The sequence below is a fragment of the Bidens hawaiensis genome, unplaced genomic scaffold (assembly GCF_021521415.1).
Source record: "Bidens hawaiensis isolate Kalapana, Puna unplaced genomic scaffold, B.hawaiensis_p1.1 tig00419434_1, whole genome shotgun sequence".
NCBI classification, from domain to species: Eukaryota; Viridiplantae; Streptophyta; class Magnoliopsida; order Asterales; family Asteraceae; genus Bidens; species Bidens hawaiensis.
In genome coordinates, this window is record NW_027504859.1 from 851,904 (window position 1) to 873,242 (window position 21,339).

The 21,339-nt window shown below is 33.9% G+C and overlaps 3 protein-coding genes across 3 annotated transcripts; 1 reads left to right on the plus strand and 2 right to left on the minus strand.

Moving 5' to 3' along the window:
- Window positions 1-757: 757 nt before the first annotated feature.
- LOC143608815 (putative Histone-lysine N-methyltransferase ATXR5) lies at window positions 758-4,174 on the plus strand. The gene is made up of 6 exons (XM_077083751.1): window positions 758-1,028; window positions 1,129-1,209; window positions 2,803-3,023; window positions 3,161-3,261; window positions 3,534-3,746; window positions 3,826-4,174. The coding sequence occupies exons 1-6, from the start codon at window positions 758-760 to the stop codon at window positions 3,983-3,985; spliced, it is 1,047 nt and encodes a 348-aa protein (XP_076939866.1). The 3' UTR covers window positions 3,986-4,174.
- Window positions 4,175-6,965: 2,791 nt separating this feature from the next.
- On the minus strand, window positions 6,966-14,111 carry LOC143608810 (DNA gyrase subunit A, chloroplastic/mitochondrial-like). Its single transcript, XM_077083747.1, has 27 exons — window positions 13,576-14,111; window positions 12,815-12,884; window positions 12,648-12,713; window positions 12,395-12,496; window positions 12,240-12,284; window positions 12,065-12,163; window positions 11,897-11,983; window positions 11,754-11,824; window positions 11,542-11,650; window positions 11,369-11,431; window positions 11,217-11,282; window positions 11,037-11,125; window positions 9,924-9,972; window positions 9,647-9,733; window positions 9,457-9,550; window positions 9,307-9,377; window positions 9,148-9,237; window positions 8,944-9,069; window positions 8,713-8,870; window positions 8,545-8,626; window positions 8,294-8,458; window positions 8,122-8,223; window positions 7,901-8,037; window positions 7,699-7,816; window positions 7,564-7,618; window positions 7,381-7,480; window positions 6,966-7,293 (listed from the first exon to the last, which is right to left on the minus strand). The coding sequence occupies exons 1-27, from the start codon at window positions 13,980-13,982 to the stop codon at window positions 7,188-7,190; spliced, it is 2,814 nt and encodes a 937-aa protein (XP_076939862.1). The 5' UTR covers window positions 13,983-14,111; the 3' UTR covers window positions 6,966-7,187.
- A 5,397-nt stretch (window positions 14,112-19,508) lies between these two features.
- LOC143608823 (uncharacterized) lies at window positions 19,509-19,955 on the minus strand. The gene has a single exon (XM_077083755.1). It carries the CDS (start codon window positions 19,953-19,955, stop codon window positions 19,509-19,511), a length of 447 nt encoding a protein of 148 aa, XP_076939870.1.
- Between the last annotated feature and the right edge of the window lie 1,384 nt (window positions 19,956-21,339).

Sequence of the window (21,339 nt, forward strand, 5' to 3'; positions counted from 1 at the left end):
CACAATGCAAAAAACACTATGAATAAATAAAACACAACTGTATAACACAATTATGATAAAAAAACACCTTGTAAAAACACACGATTTTTTTTTATTTTTATAAAGCAATATGGTACTCATATAAAAGATAAAAAAAACAATTGTTTTTATAGTGAAATTGTTTTGAAAAAAAAATGTCGTATAAAAAAGTTATGGACGTTTTAAAATGATGGGGGAATTTGACATGTGGCTTGCATGTGAAGAGAGAGTCAACAAATGTGTTATCCCTATTATGTCATTACCCTTGTTTTACACTTGATGATCTCTCTAATCTAATCTAATCTAATCTAATCTCAACCATTCAATTCTCAAAAGAAGAACAAGATTATTTTCTATCATTCCTAAAAAAACTAATCTTCTTATTATAACTCATCCCTTGTTATTCAACGCCAATACCTAAAATACTAGAAACAATTTGGCTAGCACACTAACCGCATACCAATTAAGCAACAATAAAAAACATCCAAATAAGCTCACAACCCGACCGAAAGCCACCAAACCCGACCCATTTAGTTCCTGCATGTACATTGACAATAACCAACGGCTAAAACCCATCTGGAATATTCCGGCAGTAGCTCACATTAGCATGTCATTCGACGCCACGTCATCATCGAACCTTTGCCCTCGACTAATTCATTCCTTCCTTCCCTGTCTCTCCCACCGTTTTCAATTATTCCCAAAATACCCCTCCTCCGATCCCAAAATTCCCGGCTTTGCCATGAAGCGGAGAGTGAAGAAATACAAGTCGATTAATGACATCATCAACAACGTCATCAAGCCCGCCGTCGTCGTTGAGTACGAGGTTGATGATGAGTATAAAGACACCGTTTGCGATCAATGTGGGTCAGGTGACCGGGACCACCAGCTGCTGTTGTGTGATAAATGTGACAAAGCCTTTCATATGACGTGTCTCCGACCAATCGTTGTCCGTGTTCCGATTGGTCTGTGGTTCTGTCCCACATGCTCCGATCATCCTCCGCAGCTTAAAAGTATTGTTTTTTCATTAATTAATTAGTTAATTGATTTAATTAGAATGTATGATGAATTGATGAATTAATGAAACGGTGTTGTTTTTGGGTATTGTTCTAGGCTTCACGCAGACGAAGATCTTTGATTTCTTCAAGATAAAGAAATGCACAGCTTCTCCTGTGAAGAGAATCTCGCCACAAGGTCGGTTTTCGGTACTTTTTGGTGTTGTTATTATTCGGGTTTTTTGAATGTTATGAATAATTAGGGTTGTTGGTTTGTTGCAATTGTTTATTAATTTATAATTAGCTTTGTGAATTGGTGATTAAATCACATCAATTAATCTATAAGCTAAAAAGACAACTTGTGTCTTTTTGTTAAGTGATTATAATATTTGGCTGGTTCAGTTAGAGTGGCAAATTCCACTTATGAATGATAAGCTTAGATTGCTGTCATGTGCATTTGTTAAGTTGTATTAATATTCTGAAGCTGTATAGAGGTTTTCAAGTAGTATGAAGTTGCACTCAATCGGAGTCGTTTTATCCCTTGTGTGTGTGTGTTAAACTCGCATTATAGAATACAACAAACAACTTCATATCTTAAAGCATTTTTCAGGGCATACTTTATTTCTGTTTTTAATCATACGGCGAATCTTGGGTTAGTATAATCGTATTATAAAGTTTATCGAGCGAATGCTTCATTCTTTGTTGCGCGTTATGCAATTCTTCTCATCTTGTCATTACTCCCAAGTTTTAGTTTTTCGTTTAGGATCATAAAGTGCACTTAATGACATTAGTTTATAAGAGTTACACAAATTATGTACGTGCGATTATATGATATAAGTTAAAAGATTTGCTACTATATACAATCTGTGGTGTTTAAAACAATTTTGAGGCCAGTAGGATATGATCAGAGTACACATATGATCATGCATCTTGTATTATGTGGATTGTGGACCATAAGGTGAGAGATTTTTCCAACAGACCTAATGTTTGTCCTTTTCTCTGTGTACAAGTTAATGATATAGTTATTTTTTCTTCATAATGTCGGTTATGAACCAGAACTCCAGCTAGGCAAGGAAGTAGTAGACTTGCATGCATTTCCCGTCAAAGTTATTACCTTTGGTTATAATCTCTAAGCAAATCAATACTTTTATAACTGTTAAATAACATTTCTAGCTTCATAAACAGCACGGTTCCTCTTATTAATGATTCATCTCTCATTGCCTAATCTTTTGGCATTTCTTTTTAATTATTAACAAAGGATGGATCTCAGTTCTCTTATCTCAAACCATAATAGTATCCCTGTTGAAGGTTTAATATATATATAATAAAGCCAAGAAACAATTCTTATTCTTTTGGTTCATAAAGCATATAGGTAGAAAAGCAGTCCCTGTTTTCATCCAAACAAAAATGTAAAGTTTAACCCTTTTATGCAGATGTAAAGTCATATATGAAGTTCATCGTATGCTTAACTGTTGTTATAACATACAACTATTATTTTCTGGGAATCAAAGTTTCTGAATTGCTTTAATGTAACAATGGTGATCTTTTCTGTTAGAATGTCGAAGGCAATGAACATTTGTTATAACTATCGAATCTTAGTAATTTAATAAGCCAACTAACTTTGTATGTAAGATATTCAACAAAATCTGGTTATCCTTTAAATTTACACTTCTATACATTATCAATTAACCATGGTTGTTCACTTTTTTTTCCCATATCCCCCAATATATAAGATGTTTTTGCTAGTTTTACACTTTCTTCTTTTAATTTCGTATATTTTTTGAATTAGCAGATTCGAGGAAACGTAGGAGACGTATGGTGCATCATAAAAAAAGGAGGAGATTATTACCATTTATTCCAAGTGAAGATACGGAACGTAGGCTAGAGCAAATGGGGTCTCTAGCTTCTGCTTTGACCTCACTCAATATGGAATATAGTGACGATCTCACTTACTCCTTTGATATGGCTCCAAGAAGGGCTAATCTAGCCCCTAATGAAAAAGGTGGAATGCAGGTAAATAAATTCAAAAGTGAAACAATAAAATTAAGTAAATTCATATGATCACACAATCCTCTTAGTGAACTATTATTTTGTACTTAACATGTTTTTCACTTTGAGAAATGATTTTAAATTCCATTATATCATTTAAGGTTCTTACAAAAGAAGACACAGAAACCTTGGAATATTGTAGTACCATGTTGAGAAGAGGTGAATGCCCTCCACTGCGTGTCATCTTCGATTCTTGCGAAGGGTAAATAAGTTAATTTTTATAAAACAAGCTTCTTATTCCGTTAGAGGTGGCAATCTTAATCCCTTAACTTATAAATGGGTCGATTTGGGTAATGTTCTATTCCTAATGGGTCAAATTGGTCAGACGGGTTGAAAGTCATCCAAAATGTATTCAAATGTTCATATCACACGCTAAAATTGACCCGCTAGCTTTACATAACATACCCGGGCCGCCCAATTTGACACCTCTAAACCGCCACTAAAGTATGGTAACAAAATCTTGTTTTTGTACAGTTATACTGTAGAAGCTGATGGTCCTATAAAGGACATGACCTTGATAACCGAATACGTTGGTGATGTGGACTACATTAAAAACCGTGAACATGATGACTGTGACAGCATGATGACTCTTCTATTAGCATCAAATCCCTCAAAGAGTCTCGTTATCTGCCCTGATAAACGTGGAAACATTGCCCGTTTTATCAACGGGATAAATAACTTTACCCCGTAAGCTTGCCAAAAGACTTCCATATCAGCTGAATCATATTATTCTTTATTAATAATATGGTGGTTAACTATTTTGCAGGGAATCTAAGAAGAAACAAAATTTGAAATGTGTGAGATACAGTGTAAATGGAGAATGCAGGGTCCTGTTGGTTGCAACTCGTGATATCGCAAAGGGTGAGAGGTTATATTATGATTATAACGGGTATGAACATGAATACCCGACTCATCATTTCGTATAGGATCTTGAGGCATGCTAATGTAGTTTTAATTGAGCGAATGATTAACCTATTGATTTATATTGTTTTACTTTTTATGACCCTTTTATTCGCTGAGCCAAAAGAGTTTCTCTGTAAACATTTTATGATATCTATTAATTATTTTAGGTATCATTAGAATCTAAAATTTATAGGAATTTTTGTTAAGATGTTGGATCAACTCTTGCGTCGGTCCCTGAAAACAGACTTGGTAAGGACCAGACCACCAGACCAGTTTTGCAGCCATGCCTTCGTTATGATCACAGGGAACACACCGCTCATCATGTTACAAAGTGAAGTGTCAAATATCTAAAATCGATTATTGTAGCTATTGTGATGAATAGAATCTTTGAGGTGATAAGATGGACGGATCATGTTGCAAAAAGGGTTCGAATTGAAACGAGTCTTTTGTTAAGTTCAGAGTTTTGACTCTGTAACACTTATTTTCTTCCGTTTTTAGTTTTTCAAAATGATTAATGTGTTATTTATGAACGCAAGAACAATATTATTACAATGATATCTGAGTCTTAAAAAATATGATTTAGGAGATTGTGTTTAAAAATGTTCTTCATGTATCAACCCGTTCCACTTTAAGCTATTTGGCATATTTAAGTAAAAACACATTCCGAATCTTTTTCGTAAGCGGGAATTATCACCTCTAAAACATGCTTATCACTTGAAGATGATCGTTGAGGGGACGAAATGAATATTGTGACACATGGCCATCGAGTAAAATGAGTACCTTATGACTCGTACTGAGTCCTCTTTCACATGTGTTATTAATATTATATTCTAATTGAACTTCATGCAAGTAATATTTTGCTCATAAAGTATTTTTTGAGTTATTAAGAATAAGATTTTAGGGTGTGATAATACTGGAGTCTACGATAAAACTTCATGGAAGTAATATTTTGATCAAAATTGATTCCTTTGATTTTCCTTGGTTTGATTATTTTGATCATAGTTGTAACACACTTGTTGATAAAATTGTTCCTTGCATGTTGAATTGAGTGATTGTAGCTGTGTTATCACATAATAGGCAACCTAGGGGTGTTTGGTCTAGCTTATATTTCTGTGCTTATGTTTATATCTTTTTGAAGCTTATAACTTATTTTATATCATTTGATAAGCTCCTTTTAAGTGTGTGGATTAGCTTATATACTACAAGTTGATAAGCTCTTTTTAAGTGTTTATGTTAGTTTTTTTATTTAGCGTATGTTAGTAAAATGACCAAAAGGGGCATGGTTACATATTACCACATATCTTATATTTTATATGTATCTACTTTGTTTATATGAATTATACCATCATTTTTGGATACATTTATATCAACGCAAACGTAAAACTTCTATGGCTAAACCACATAATAAGTATTTCTTGAATAAAGACAATGTCTGTGCGGGAAGATGTGTGACACAACATATGTGGATTATTCAATTTATGACTGATTATTATCCCTTCAATGGCTAAACCACATAATAAGAGCCAATTTTTCTCTTCCTCCGCCTCGTATTCTTCATCTCTATCAAAATCGGTTTCGTCACTATTGGTATCCATTCTATTAAGAAACACACATATTATTAAACACAAGATTAAAATAAGACTAAACATGCAATTCAATAATAAATGAGAGGTCAGTTTTCTAATAGAAATTATAACCACTAAGGAAACACAATTTCATAAGCCTATAAACATAATCATTTATCCATTAAATATTTTAAAAACTCCATCTTTGCCACATCACTTGTTGGAACCATGAAGTTTTCACGAGCTTGCTTTTTCAAGAAAATATATAATGCGTGATTATAATTCTTTAAGCCTTCTTCAAAACCAGAAAATGTTAACACAATTTCAATGCACTCTTTTGTGGAAGGTGATGGGTTTTGCGGTGGATACGATTGTGAGCTTCTCGATGATAGTGCTTGCATAAGAGTAGCAAATTTGTCCTCAAATGCAGAAGTTATTGAAGTCTTTCTCTTAGGGGCTGTTTGTTTACATCTGAATGGAACCATTCAGATGTAAACATCTGATTCATTCAGACTTCAGACTGTTTGGTTCCAAACAGAAAAACATCCGAATGGTTAAAATTAAGTCTGAATCATTCAGACTTACTGTTGTTGCTGAATGGGACAGATGCTCATTCAGATCTGACTCATTCAGATCTGAATGAACCAAACAGCCCCTTAGTTGAACGAGAAGAGGAAACATTCTTAGACTTCTTCCTTTTGGTTGAACTATTTTTGGAGAAAATAGGTTCTTGGTCATCGTTGGACACATTTATCTCGTCATTATCACCTTTCCCTTCAATCAACTCATCATCTTTATCAATCATGTTCTCAAACTTATAAGGAGTCTTAGTGTTATCTCCAACTGCAACACAATCTCGAAATAAAGGCTCGTAATACATCTTATACATCTCTAAAAATGTACTATTAAATCTTGACCAACGTATGATTGAACGACGTTATGGTTGAATGTTAAATCTCCACCAACGTATAATCCACCAACTTGTCTCTTTTCTGAAAATCTATCATTTGCTTCTTATTAATTATCTACAATTTGTCTCTTATTGATTACGCATCTTAATAAACTGTTAAATCTTACTTCAATAATCCACCATCATTTGAGGGGCAAATGAGTAAAGAAAACCATCTTCAAATAAGCTAAAAAAACCATCTTCAAATAAGTTTATTTACATTAGCCAATATAAGCTAATAAGCATAAGCTTAAAAGGCTAAAAAACACTAAATTAAGCTTATTTTTGTAAGCTATAAGCTTGATTAAAAAAGCTATAGGCGAAACACCCTCCTAACTATGTTAAACTTTTTTATCCATTACATAAATGGACACAAAACGCATATGATCTTTCTCTTATGAACACAATGAAGAATGTCAAAGTAATTTTTTAAATGATGTGAAATTGTCACCTCTTAATTAGATATTAATGTCATCACACATGACTCAGTCGTACAAAATACTTCCATGCTTGAACCAAACGCCATGAAAATACGCACAATCCTACTATACCATTAGTGCTACAAAATAAACACACACAAAAAAATGCAAGGCTGTTGCAGCACATTTACAGAAGTTTCATGTTGCAAAATGTTCAATCAGGTTGGCCATATGTATCTCATGGTTAATCCTTTCGCATGATCATGAACCATGATTAACTTGGTCTAAAGTCCTACACGGCTACAGCTTCAACTTCCTCGATCTCTTTCTCTGAAGCTGAAATCAAAGAAGCTGATTGAATCTTACCAGCGTGCTCAAGCCTCATCAATATCACTCCCCTGAAACAGAACTCACAATTAGAACCATGAAATTTTGCATCCAACCACAAAACAATTATTCTAAAAAAATTATATAACTTCAACAACCTAGCATAACGTGACTGGATAGGGATATCCCTGACTTTTATTCGGTTCACTGTACCACTCTGGCTCACAAGAACAACCTGCTCATCACTTTCACCATCATCTGTAGCACAAAAAGAAATTACTTAACTAAATTACTGATGGTCTTGGTAAGTCAAAAGATTGAAAATTGAAAACCATATTTACCTGCTGAAGTAAAACCAACGACAAAAACAGCAGCTAGCCGGTCTTCAGATGAAAACTTAATATAAAAGAAATCCGTCAACAAATAAACTATAAAGCACATTGAAGATCTTTGCTTTCAATATTAAACTTGCTTACCTTGTAACCAATTAAACCAACCCTGTTCAAAGGAGACTGGCGAAAGCGACTTAAAGGAACTCGTTTTCCAAAACCATTTTCAGACACAAACAATAACCATGGTCCATGTGGCCGCTTACTGCAGAGTATAATTTTATTAGATATAGCTAAAGTTATATATATAACAAGTAAATATAAAATTTATCAAGGTTAGAGAAATTACTGGGTGTGTTCAGGTCCAGGTACATGCTCTATGTCATCCTGCTTAGATGCAGGTATAATATCAACACATGCCATTCTATCCACTTCTTTCAATCTCATTGCAACCGAACCTCGAGTATTTCTTCCAAGTGCTCGGATCTATAAACACCAAATTAATAAAAGTAGTTAAATCCAAGACATTTGATTTTATAACGATAATACAAGAAATAAAGTATTACTTACAATCTCACAAGAGCTCAGAATAACAAATCCATTTTGGGAAGCCATTGCAACATAATCTTCATTTGTACACCGACGTACCCATTTAAGCGAATCACCAGGAACCTACATAGCCAAAGTGAGCCTTGAGAGTCGAAAGATCATATATTTTTTAATCTAAAAGGTAAAGAAATACCAGTTGAAGTGCTATAATGCCGGATGACCTAATGGATGAAAAGTACATTAATGATACTTTTTTAATGTAGCCATTTGCAGTAAGCATTAGAAGATATTGATCTTCAGCAAACTCACTAACGGGGATTATAGAAGTAACTTTTTCACCATCAGATAAGGACAAAATCTGGTTAAACACGAAAATAACTAGTCAGCAGAAGAGTATAACTGTCAAATGCCTAGCAAATAGTGAAAGACGGTAAGTTAACATACCTGTATCAAAGGTGTACCTGCAGCTGCACGAGAACATTCTGGAATTTTGTATGCTGGTGCAGAATACACAATACCCTTATCGCTATAAAAGTTAAAAAAAAAGGTTATCATCTCAAGTTGACTATTGAGTTTAGTCATTACTAATAATATAAAAAATGTGTAAAGCACCTGAAATAGAGGAGACGATCATGTGCACGACAAACGAGAAAGTCAGACATTGCATCATTGACTCTAAATTTTCCAACTGATTTACCAATCGTTCCACGGTTTTGTAAGTTAAACGTGTCGGGTTTCATCCTTTTAACATAACCCTTTTCACTAATTGCCTGCAAGTGAAGTAAATGGGTTTTTAACATAAGAAAACCACATAAACTGTACATTTAGTTATTTTATAAGTACCAGTAGCATTTCTTCATTGGGGATGACATCTATTTCATCAAGCGAACCATTATCAGTATCCTCTAAAGTTGAACGTCTTGGAGTTGAAAACTTATTCTTTATCTCACTTGCTTCTTGTTCAATTAGCTATGTATAAACCACAATTTATAAGTTAAATTTATCATTTGCATTGAATAAAACTATTATATAACTTATAAGCTATACCTGCAATATTTGTTTTCTACTTGATAGAAGTTCCTCCAAATTAGAAATCTGTTCCATTAAGGATTTTCCTTCACTAATGTACTTATTTCTCTGCATAAGTAAGACAATTAAAATAAGTAAAATTTAACTATGTCAGCATAAAATAATAATAGGCTTCACCTCAAGCATTGTAAGCCTCCTCAAATTTATATCTAATATTGCTTCAGCTTGCTTTTCAGATAAATGAAACTCTGCAATATGCATCACATGAAGCAAGTAAGAATTTAGAGCATGTCACAAAATAAATAATAAAAGGACAGTGGGGCCTACTTTTCCTCAGATCTGCTGATGCTACTGAGTTGCTTGAAGCTTTTCTAATTACATCAATCACATCATCGATATTATCAAGCCCGATTATAATACCCTTAATTCAACCAAAAGGCAAAAAGTTGTTGACATTAGCTAGTCATTTGACTCATTTCTTACTGTGGTTGGACAAAAACCTTAAAAGTAAACACACCTCAACAATGTGATTCCGATCTCGTGCATGTGCAAGCTTGAATCTTGCTCGTCTTTCAACCACTGAACATCTAAAGTCCAAGAAAGCCTGCATGAAACAAAGAACGCAGATGTTTTAAAAGTATGTATCAAAAAAAGCCATGTTAGCAACAAGAAGCTACTTATTCAGAATAAAAACAGCAAGCTAATTAATGAGATATATCATAGATGTATATGACTATATGAACTAAACCACTAATTGTGATCATCTAAACCTTATTAATAGAGTAAAGGGATACCTGAAGCAATTCCTTTAAACCCATTTGTTTGGGTTGTCCATTAAGAATACTGCCAAACAATCAAACATGAGAAGTCAGAAGCCAATCTTGTATATTTGTCTAAACTATTATCAGGAAACCCATTAATAAATGAACAGATTTGTGTCATAAAAACCCAAGACATTTATACATCACAAATGTTGTTGAAAATCAGGATTATACATTTATTAAACCAAGCCCGTAGTGATTTGGTTTTATATGCAAGGTCCACCTAACATACATATACATGTGTACATGTACATCAGTACATGCATAGGTATGTGCGTATGTACAGAAGAGGGTTCTGGGCAGAGCACAATCTTTAAAATATCAAATAGAACAAAATAAATCATTCAATTCTCGATTTAAAAAAAAAATAAAACACAAAAAATGGTTAAAGCGCAATGTTTATTCCTATGCCGTTAAAGCGGTCCAAAATCATATAGCAGTCAAGGGTCGGCGGCTATTTGAGATTTAGGTTATCGCGATGGGATAGCGGTAATCAAAATAGCAGCCAAATAACGGTCAAGAGCAGTTAAAGCGGTCCAAAATCATATACGAGTTTTTTTTCTTAGTTTGGACTAAAAAATACCCCACCTTGAAAATCGGTACTATGACTGCTATCTAGGAATCAAAATAGCAGCCAAATAACAGTCAATAGCGCCGCTAATAGCGGTTCCGCTATTCTGTACCGCTACTTTCACCGCTATTTTTCAAAGGTCCGCTATCCAACTGCTATCCCACCGCTATCCCACTGCTATCGACTGCATAGGCTTATTCACCTCTTCTAATATTCTAAAAATATTAGAATTTGTTTGTTTATAAAACCTACACATGTGCAAAACATGTGTAGTTACACCTTTAAAAACGAAAAAATAAAATATGAAAAAATAAGTTTAAAATTCTTTATATACATAACATAGACATTTGTACGCAAGTAAAAGTTTAAAAAAATACGAACCACTAATAGAAAAAATTTAATAATTTAGGTTTTTTTTGTTCTCGCAGTAAGTTGGTGTTTCGTAATCAGTATGTATATACACTTGTTTTTAATCAATGATGTTACTAAACTATCTGCAGCAAGAAACCACTCACCCAACCATGTTACAGCTAAAACTTGACTGGAGAGCAGTGTGACGATAAAGATTATTCAGAACGATGGACGGGTCAGCCCCCCTCTTAAGCTGAAAAGTTTAAATAAAAAAACTCAATCAGTATAAAAACAAGAACTCCCAAAAAAAGAAGATACATGCAAGAACTTCATAATAATATTACCTCAATAACAATTCGCATTCCCGATCGATCGCTCTCATCACGAATATCACTTATTCCTTCCAAAGTCTTATCAAAACAAAAGAAGTATCTATTCTGTATTAATAATCTGACATAAAATGGTATAACTAATGCATTAATAAAATGACTAATACCTTGTTTTGAATTAGCTCAGCAATTTTCATAACAAGAGAGGATTTGTTGGTCTGATAAGGAATCTGTCCCATATATTAAACAGAAATCCATTACAAGTTAATTAAACATTTGAACCAGCAACTTTACATCCTATATAATATTGATAAATAGTCATAGAATGATAGAAATTAACCTCTTTTACTACAATTGATGTACTCTTTGTTCTGGAATCAGATACTTCAATCTCTGTCTTTCCTCTTACTACTACACGTCCTTTTCCAGTTCGATAAGCGTCCAAGATTCTACATTATTAAGAACAGTAGCTATTAATGAATCTGCAAATTCTTTAAATTATAATATGTATATCAACATATATTACATAAAGCATTGAAAGAAAAAAGATACCCGAGATTTCCCATTATGATTCCTCCTGTTGGAAAATCAGGTCCAGGCATATATTCTAGCAATTCTTGCAGCTGTTACAAAATCAAACAGATAATAATATTAAAACTGAAAAGAAATTTGTTATGAGACAATAGAATAAATACCGTGGCATCTGGATTATGAATTAAAACGGATAAAGCATCAACCAACTCGCCAAGATTATGTGGAGGAATATTTGTTGCCATTCCAACCTAAAAAAGACACTAAAAAATTAATATTTGTTTAGATACATAATGTGTAAAAGTAAAAATGTAATATCTAGAAAAAGTCACCGCAATCCCTGAAGAACCGTTCAATAGTAAGTTCGGAATTCGAGCTGGAAGCAGTGATGGTTCTTTTAGAGAGTTGTCGAAGTTTGGCACAAAATCAACCTGTCAAAAATTTGAATGTGTTGCATAAAAATAATGTAATAATATTAAAAAAACTTGTAGACCGAATAATACGTACTGTATCCAAATCCAAATCTGATAGAAGCATAGTTTCAGTAAGTGCCTGAAAAATTGAAGCTAAAAGAATGAGTACCTCTATATTGTTATTATTAGTAACAGTGAAAGAAAATCAATAGAAACAACTAAAACTGATAAATGAAGCATAAAACATACTTGCAATCTGCATTCTGTATACCGCATTGCTGCAGGATTATCTCCATCCAGTGAACCAAAATTCCCGTGACCACTAACAAGTGGACAACGCAATGAAAAATCCTGAAAATAAATGTGCAGTCAACAAGGGATGATTGTATAAAGCAAACTGCATGTACATATATCTGAAAATGAAACTTTAAAGCCACCTAACCCACAGAACCCCCAACAGTGTTAAATTACATATTTGCCCATGCAATGCATGTTTAACTACCTGTGCCATTCGAACCAGCGAATCATATACAGCATTATCACCATGTGGATGGAACTTACCTAGAACCTGAGTAAGAAAAAACAGGCCAACTTAAATATACAGGTTGTAAATAAAAGAGAACTAGACAATAACAAACATATAAAGAAAAAGTATAATCAGATGATAACCTCTCCAACAACTCTAGCACATTTCTTATGAGGTTTACGTGATGAAAGCCCCAATTCATGCAACGCATATCTGCAATTATCATAAAATCGAGATTAATCTGTTGTGTCGTTAATAATATCAATCAATATATCAAATGTAATTGCCCCCAAACCACACTACTTCATATGTTCATTAGTAACAAACCAAACCTAATTCTTGTAAACAACAATATAATCAAGTAAAATCAGTAATAAAGTATGATAAAAATACAACATTTATTCTCCAACTGTCTCTAAAAGGTAAAAAAAACACATGCAGATCGTTTATTATAAGCAAACCATGCAATCAGTATCAGTGGGATATCGGTTATTGGTCCCATGTGAAATATCAGCAATATTGACGAATATATCACTAATTTTCCCGATTTCAGTACCTTTCTTCTTAGTTTTTCTCTTCGTCTTCTTTCTTCTTATTGCTTCTATTAGTGTTAAGTCTTAATTGTAAGTGTTTAGTGTTTAGCTTTAGTGTTTTAAGTCTCAATCAGTTCCTACTTGCTACAATTGTTGATGTTTTGCAAGTTGCAAAAGCTTTATTTGTTAATGGTAAAAGAGTATATTGATCCTTAGTGTTAAATTGCCATATATATAAACTCTTGCACGATATTAAACTACCGATATCCCACCAGGATAACCTATATCTCAAATATCCGTCCTTGGCCAATATCCAACTTTTTATAAACAATTTCCAACCAATAACAAACACCAAATCAACAAACACTCACAATATCCTTCGGTGGACGGGCTTCAACCCATCCCGAACATCCGGCAACGCTCGGCCAAGCAACACGGACATCGCATACGACATATACGCTTCTGTCGCCTCTTTATGCAGCTCCGTCGGCACAATCCTTCCATCACCATTACCTCCGTTAGCCGCGGTCACCAAACCCCCATTTCCGCCGTCTCCGCAGTCGTCCAAACCCTCGGTAGCTGAAACCTGCCGCCGCTTCGAATTCGCCGGTGTCAGACGGCTAGACCGTGACGTGGTGGACAGGAACCGGAGGTTGGTGACGGCGGTGTGTGTGGATAATCGGACGGCGGAGAGTGGTAGGGAGAGGTGAGTGTAGCATCGGAAGAATCGAAAGCCGGTGGTGAATGACATTGGTGTATTGGATGATGAGAGGCTCATGCCATTAGTGTGTGAGTGTGTGTGTGTGTGTGTGTGTGTGAGGGTTTATTGTTATCGGGTTTCTTTCTGAATATTTGGGAGATTTTTCTTAAACCCTAATTTCAGGGTTTCTTTATGCGCGCCAATTGTTTTTTGGTAAATTCCAAGTGTGTAAACGAACCAAAAGTTTGACGAGCCGCTTGTGAACCGTTTGATGAGATGTTCGTTTATATTCATATATAATCTAATAAATAGAGAACGGACAAGAACAGGTTCGGTTCATGTTTGTTCAATTGTGTTCATGAGCATTCGGTAATGTTTCATTTTTTCAAAATAAGAGAGGGCGAGGGACGGTGCAGTTTTTGGAACGATTTTCTCTTATGTCGGATTGAAAACGCGGGGATTACGTATGAAGTGCCTTACTAGCCTACCACTGTTAAGGATCACGGTAAGGGTGTAATACCCATGTTATTAATGTCTATACTACATTGCGTCAAACGAGATCTTTAACAAGCTAATTCAAATGTGAAGGAATTTGTTTTAAGGTGTTTTTTAAATGATTATTTTCTTGCATTGCCATGTTTAAGTGATTAGCCGATATAATATTCCCATTTTGAAAGCATATCTTGTTCTCAAAGGTTAGACTAACTTAGGTAACGTCAAACACTAACTAGAGGGTTTGTTTTGTTGAAAGATTAAGGTCATGACCCACCTAGAGAAAAAGAGTGTGGGTGAGTTACATTCGTGCATGAATTGTGTAGGAACCTAGAGGGGTTGGATATGTTAACAAAATAGTTGTGAAAAGTTAATGATTACACAACAAATCAGGGAGATTGTAACATTCGTCATTTTCGGTCCTTTTTTGTATTTGTATTTGTATCAAAACCCGACCCGATTTGTAAACCGAATCTTTCAATAATATAAAATAATGGGTTTTTTTTATGTTTCATAATCACCTCTTACTTTTTGGATTTTGCTACTTGTTTGTATTATTTAACTTGTTCAAACTTTTTTTTAAACTCATGAAAGTCTTGATATAAAACATAGAAAACAAGTTTGACTACTTCCCTATATAAACAAATCATCCCCTTCATTTCTCCTTGCTCATTCATCTTCTTTCTCTCTCAAACTAAGAACACCATCTCTAACATTCAAGGTTCATATTAATCAAACAACAACTTTCTTTAATTCTTGTTTATTACTTACTAATTCACGGCTTGTGTACAACATATATATAATATGCACCCCTTGTTTCCTTCGGCTTTCATCTTCTTCGGGAAGTGATATGCTACAAGGCAAAGCTTCATGGAGAACTCTTTGTAATTCTTGTTTATACTATTTTCCTTTAATGCTTTACTAGTCTTGTTTATATTGTAAGTAGTTTAGCTTTTTAATTCATGTTTAAAGAGTTTCATGGTATTGGTTATGAAGTCACTAGTCTCGGTTTTATCCCGAGATTAGATCCGAATCAACACCGAACCAAGACCAAACTCTTGTTTACTAGTCTTTTTTATACTATTTTCCTTTAATACTCTTGTTTATATTGTAAGTAGTTTAGTTTTAATTCATGTTTAAAGAGTTTCATGGTATTGGTTATGAAGTCACTAGTCTCGGTTTTATCCCGAGATTAGACCCGAATCAAGACCGAACTAAGACCGAACTCTTGTTACTGGCTTTTGTTTTAAATAGTTTTATTTACTAGTTTTGTTTAAAATAGTTAATAAACATGTTTATGAAAGATTTGAACCTTGTAACTTCTAAAACCATTTTGATAGTTTTATGGTATTTGGGTATGTGGCAACCATCCTCGATATCATTCCGAGTCAAGGACCGAACCAAAACCGAACTAAATCGAGTTCACTTGCCTAAGACACATAAGTGTGTTTTTGGCCATCGAAACTCATTTTTTTCTTCAAGAATGTATTTTAAACTAATTTTAAGTATTTTATCAACTTACTTGGTGTGTCGGAATCCAACTTGATCTTATAACAAGCTTGGACCGGTGAAACCAAATACTCACTTAACGGACTTTAAGGTTCTTTATAATAGAACTATATACTTGGTTAAGTATTTTGATTTTATTGAGTTATCTCAAAACATTTTGGAAAGTTAACTTTGAGTTTAGTTAATTATCTAGACCCAAGTTAACAAATCCGAACACTCGATTAAAACCTTGTTTTGGTGTTCATATACCCAAAGGGTCTTGCATTAGTGCATTATAACCCACATAAGTTACTTAACATAGGTTGAGTAATAATTATGAATGAAATACCAAGACTCGGTTTCGAGTAAACTTACTTTTTAGAACATGTCTTTAATTTCCCAAATATTTACATTTTTAAACCATAAACTTCATTTATTTACTTTACTTGTCATACTTTACTTTAAACCCTTCCAAGACTACCTACTAATTAGACCCATTCAATCTAGGTCTTGCTCGTTAACCCGATCTCCGATTATTCACGAATCAATCTTTCAAGTTACTTAGTTAACGTGAGTACATTTCATCCCCCGTTTTCACTTTTATCTTTTGGGGATAACATGCATACTAATTCAAACAAAAATGATTTATTATACTCACTTCTCAAACCACAAACTTTAGGGTGTATGATACTAGAATATTTGCTCTATTGTGTGTTATATGTCTCATATGCTTTACGTGCGTGAGTGTTTATTTTTATGTTGTTGTTGAGCCTCGTTAAGTATGATCATACGCTCCCCTAACTACTTAGCCTTGTGCTAGTAGAATAGGGCCTCATTATCCAAGTATGTCGGTTGTTACCGATTAGAAAGGATCCTCATTTACATATGTTTTATATACCATGATTGATGCTTTTATTTATAGTCTCATATACGTTTGTGGATTTCACTCATATTATATATACTCAAAACTATGAAATTGCTCACCAACGTACGTGTTGACAAATGTTATTTTATGCATTGTTACAGGTTTGATTATTACTTGAGTTGGAGTTCGAAGACGTTATTCTAATTTGATACCGCTAGGTTATTAGAAGAATGAACAATATCTATCTTTTATATTTTGTTGTTTATTTGTATGAACAATATGTGTTACATTGATGATTGAATGAAATTAAGGAGTTGATTAAATGTTGTCACTTTAATAGTGTCTTGTGTTCTTGGGCAATCCGTTTCACCCCGGCATGTTCCGCCGCCTTTGGTCGAAGTGTTACAAAGATTAAGGCTATGGAGATATCGCCAGACAAAAGCAACTAAGCAAGGACTGTCGTGGTCAAGATGGGTGTTAGCAAGCCTATCTCACATCCACTTATTGGCCTCCCCACCAATAGTTGTTCTTCAGTTGCTTGTCTCTAGATGATAGAGATCACAATGTGCAAATCCTTTCTAGAAATGACCACAACTCATGATGTAGACATCACATATGGTTTTCCCTTGTTACAAATTGGAATTCGTCTCGATGATCTGGCCACCTTTTTTAATAGTAGGGTAACAATCACCACTAATATACAAAAATGTTTGAAAATAAATATTACCTTTTGTTGTACATTATATCACTTGTCCTTTGAATCTTTAGAGTGTATTATACGAGATAAACAAAGCGTATCAATACACTATCACTAAAAAAGAATATTATTTGTAGTTTTCAAGCTACCAAAGACACTAGTCAAAAGACTTGGAAGGAAGGTTGTTTAAACAGCCAAGAGAGAGAAAATGGGTAGGCGGCAGCCAAGGACATGGTTAAAACACGTGCTTTAGTCGTGACCCTATGGTTCTTTAATAAAGTCGTCATGATTCTTCAATCGTCTTGATAAGTCCATAACTGATTCTACTAGGGTATGCTTGGCAACGAGCTTTTAAGAGCTTTAAACTATAAGCTTTTAAGAAAAAGCTCAAATTTATTGAAAAGTCTTGTTTGATTAGAGTATCTTGAAGCTTTTAGGTTAGGAGAAAAAGTTTGAAGCTAAAAGCTCCAACTAGTAGCGTTTAGGAAAAACTACAAGCTTTTAGTATTTCAAATTTTACAATTTTGGTAGTTGAACTTTTATCACGTTTTGTTAATCATATAATAATTACATATTTAACACATATTCAAAACTAACTACCCCATGACTTTTTAAAAGACCATAATTTTTTCACATGTTAACATTTATTTTTAAAAATTGCATCATAAAAATGAGAATTTTATTCTCTTTAATTTGAGTATCATATTGTTATACTTCTTTAACTTTAAAAAATTAACATATTATGTGATTATTGGTTCGGATCGGCAACAAGTCAAGTCAGGCAAGCTCGGGTTATGTGTAAGACCAAATTAGGGTCGGAACGAGTCGATGCAAAAAGGGCTAATTTAGTTCGGTTCATGTTGGTACGGTTTTGAGTCAAAAGGGGTCAAGTCAGAATAGGTTTCGGATTAGAACGATGCATCGCGCGGGCACCTAGCTAGTTTTATTAAAAGCTCAAGCTAATCTACCAAACACCTAAATAATACTAAAAAGCTACATCTAATAGCTACCAGCTACATCTTTTAGCCACCAGCTAACAGCTAACAGCTACAGCTACCAGCTAGTTTTGCCAAACATACCCTAAGCTTTTGTTTGTCTTTTAACACTGAGAATATCGATTGTAGTTAAGTGAATTGATTATTAAAAATGGAAGATGGACCAAAGTTTGTTTTGCGAAACATCTTTCTTAATTCTTACAAGTTACAATAAATGATTTGAATTCAAGGTGTCCCTTTTTACTTGAACATTTTTTTAAACCCATTTACTTCTTACTTGGATCTAAATTTGAGTTACTTGGAAAATATTATTTCCACTAACCTTTGACCCATTCTTTTTTAAGATATTCAACTTTTATAAAACCTTGGTTTTAATAATGAACCGAGTAAGCCCTCGTTGGTGTAGTCAGCTAAATTATCGAGGTTAAATCCTTTCAAAACTAATACAACTTGGTAAAGAACTCCCTTCTATTCACATGGACAAGAGGTATTGGTGTGTAAAACTTGTTCATATGATGAAAGTGAGCTACATAATTAGTTAAATACAACTAAGTTTAGAATATTATAAGCTCGTTATACTACCTCTCGCATTTAATTTAAATAAAAGTTAAGTTGTTTTAGCTCTTTTGGACCAATTTTATTAAAGATATCCAACAAGAGAGTTGCTTGTTAGTAGCCCAAAAATAAGGCCCAAACCCAATAAATTATGTCAATGGGCTGAAGGGCCATTTCATCTTTATCTTCTTTCATTTTGCAGTTTGCTTTTACCACACAAATTAGACATATAATGAAGAGGGATTAGGGAAATGTTGTTGAGCCCACAATATGAAATAAAAATAACAATTAAAGCTCAAACTATTTAATGGTATTTCACTAGAGAAAAAGTGCAACGAAAGATATAAAAAAAACACGACACGATCCCTAATCAAAGGACTAAGCCTCCTACTCAATAATGTGAAACGGGACAAGAAAGCGGGTTCGTGATAGAGGACGATGACAATGATGACGAAGATGAAGGTGAAGTAGTACACGTGTGTTCTTTCCCCGCGTCATTTTCCAACAAGCTCTCAAACATAGTCAATATTATCCTCAAAGCCCGTATCGTCAAACAAGTCAAGCAGTTCACCTGATTTGTCAAAAGTAAAGTGTGGAAGCGGAAGGAAACTTGAATCCAAACACAAGCTCCACGGGTGTTCTTCTTCCACCGTAGGTGGGAAGTCAAGGTTATGAATCTCAGGCATCAGCTCTTCTTTGTCTTCTAATGCGATCTGTTGTTTTTGTTGTTGCTCACAATTTGTGTCTTGACGAACCTCTTCATTTTGCTCGTGTTTTGGTGAAGCGACAACTTCGGTAGACTCAGGGGTGGTTTGGGTTTGTGACATGCTTTTCAATCGATCGGCATATATGCTAATATCAAAATTGATCACTGCTCTTGCGCCTCGATACTCGATGGCTGCTAAGTCGTACGCTAATATCGATACTCGATAACTATTAAATACTAGACTATTTGGCATCCCTTATAGTTAGGTGTCGCTAACGTAAATCTATTTGCGATTTTATCCAAACTATTACTTTTATTTATTGTTTCGTATACTACTTTTGTGGCTTTTCCTTACTTTATATTATATGCTCAAACTTATGAATTGCTCACCAACCTTTGTGTTGACAAACTTTATTTTATGAAATGTTACAGGTTTGACTTTGGTTGACTCGAGAACTTGACGAAAAACGTTATCAAAACTATTAGGATATTAGTAAAACGAACAATATATTTGTTTACTTGTATTCAATTTGTTTGTATGAACAAGATGTATTGTTTATTAATTTTTAAAATAAATGAGTTGATTTAATATTGTCACTTAATAGTGTCTTGTGTTTTGGGCAATCCGTTGCATCCCGGCATGTTCTGCCGCCTTTGGTCGGGATGTGACAGAATTCAGATATTCATTGGAATCTTATGTCGAGTTTTTTTTAACGATGACAGCGAATAAATAAATCATTTTACGTTTTTTTTACTTTTTTTGTTTTAAATTTATATTTTGAGTTATGAATTTTTTATTATTATTTTTGAATATCTTTTTGAGGGGTTTTTGATCTTAATAGAAAACCCATAAAAAATTCAAAAAAAAAAATAGGAAAATCATAACGCAAAATATATATAAAAAACAAAAAATCTAAAAAAACTAAAATGTTTTCACTGTTATCATTGTAAAAAATAAATAAATTTTGATTTCTATTCATTTGTTAAACGAACACATTAAGAATGTATTTAGATTACAATTCCCCTCAATTCAAATTCCTATTAAAATGTTATTAAAATGTTCAGATTCCAAATCTAATTCCTTCAAATTTGAAACCTATGCAAATTCAAATTCCAATTCCATTCCATTCCATTCCGTGAAACGAACGCGCCCTTACTTTTTACTTGGATCTAAATTTGAGTTACTTCTTGAAAAATATTATTTCCACTAACCTTTGACCCATTCTTTTTTAAAAGAGTCAAATGCCATTTTAGTACATGTGGTTTGGCTAACTACGCAACTTTAGTACATATTCTTTATTTTGTGCAAATGACTACCTCAGTTTTAAAAAACTTGCAATTTTAATACTTTTTTAACTCCGTCAATTTTCCTCCGTTAAGTCAGGGGTATTTGGGTAATTTTGCCTTTTCTCTCTTGGTCTTCTACCACATCTCCCCCCCCCCCCCCCCTTTCTACCTATTCCTACAACCACCACCACCATATTTGTATATCTCCTCACCATTTCCAGCAAGATACCAACATATCTCTATTTAAATCCACAACCACAACCACCTGAAAACCGACCACCATAACACTCACCCCTTTCTTCTCTTGCAACCCAACAACCGTCACCGAATCAACCACCACCGCATGCGCC

Excerpts from the sequence above, each read along its gene's own strand:
- LOC143608815 (XM_077083751.1), top strand. The coding sequence starts at position 758 with ATGAAGCGGAGAGTGAAGAAATACAAGTCGATTAATGACATCATCAAC. Across the intron at positions 1,210-2,802 it reads GAAGAGAATCTCGCCACAAG|ATTCGAGGAAACGTAGGAGA; the intron begins GTCGGTTTTCGG and ends TTGAATTAGCAG. Across the intron at positions 3,024-3,160 it reads ATGAAAAAGGTGGAATGCAG|GTTCTTACAAAAGAAGACAC; the intron begins GTAAATAAATTC and ends ATATCATTTAAG.
- LOC143608810 (XM_077083747.1), bottom strand. The coding sequence starts at position 13,982 with ATGAGCCTCTCATCATCCAATACACCAATGTCATTCACCACCGGCTTT. Across the intron at positions 11,984-12,064 it reads ACGGTTCTTCAGGGATTGCG|GTTGGAATGGCAACAAATAT; the intron begins GTGACTTTTTCT and ends TGTCTTTTTTAG. Across the intron at positions 9,070-9,147 it reads GTAGAAAACAAATATTGCAG|CTAATTGAACAAGAAGCAAG; the intron begins GTATAGCTTATA and ends GTTTATACATAG.
- LOC143608823 (XM_077083755.1), bottom strand. The coding sequence starts at position 19,955 with ATGCCAAATAGTCTAGTATTTAATAGTTATCGAGTATCGATATTAGCG.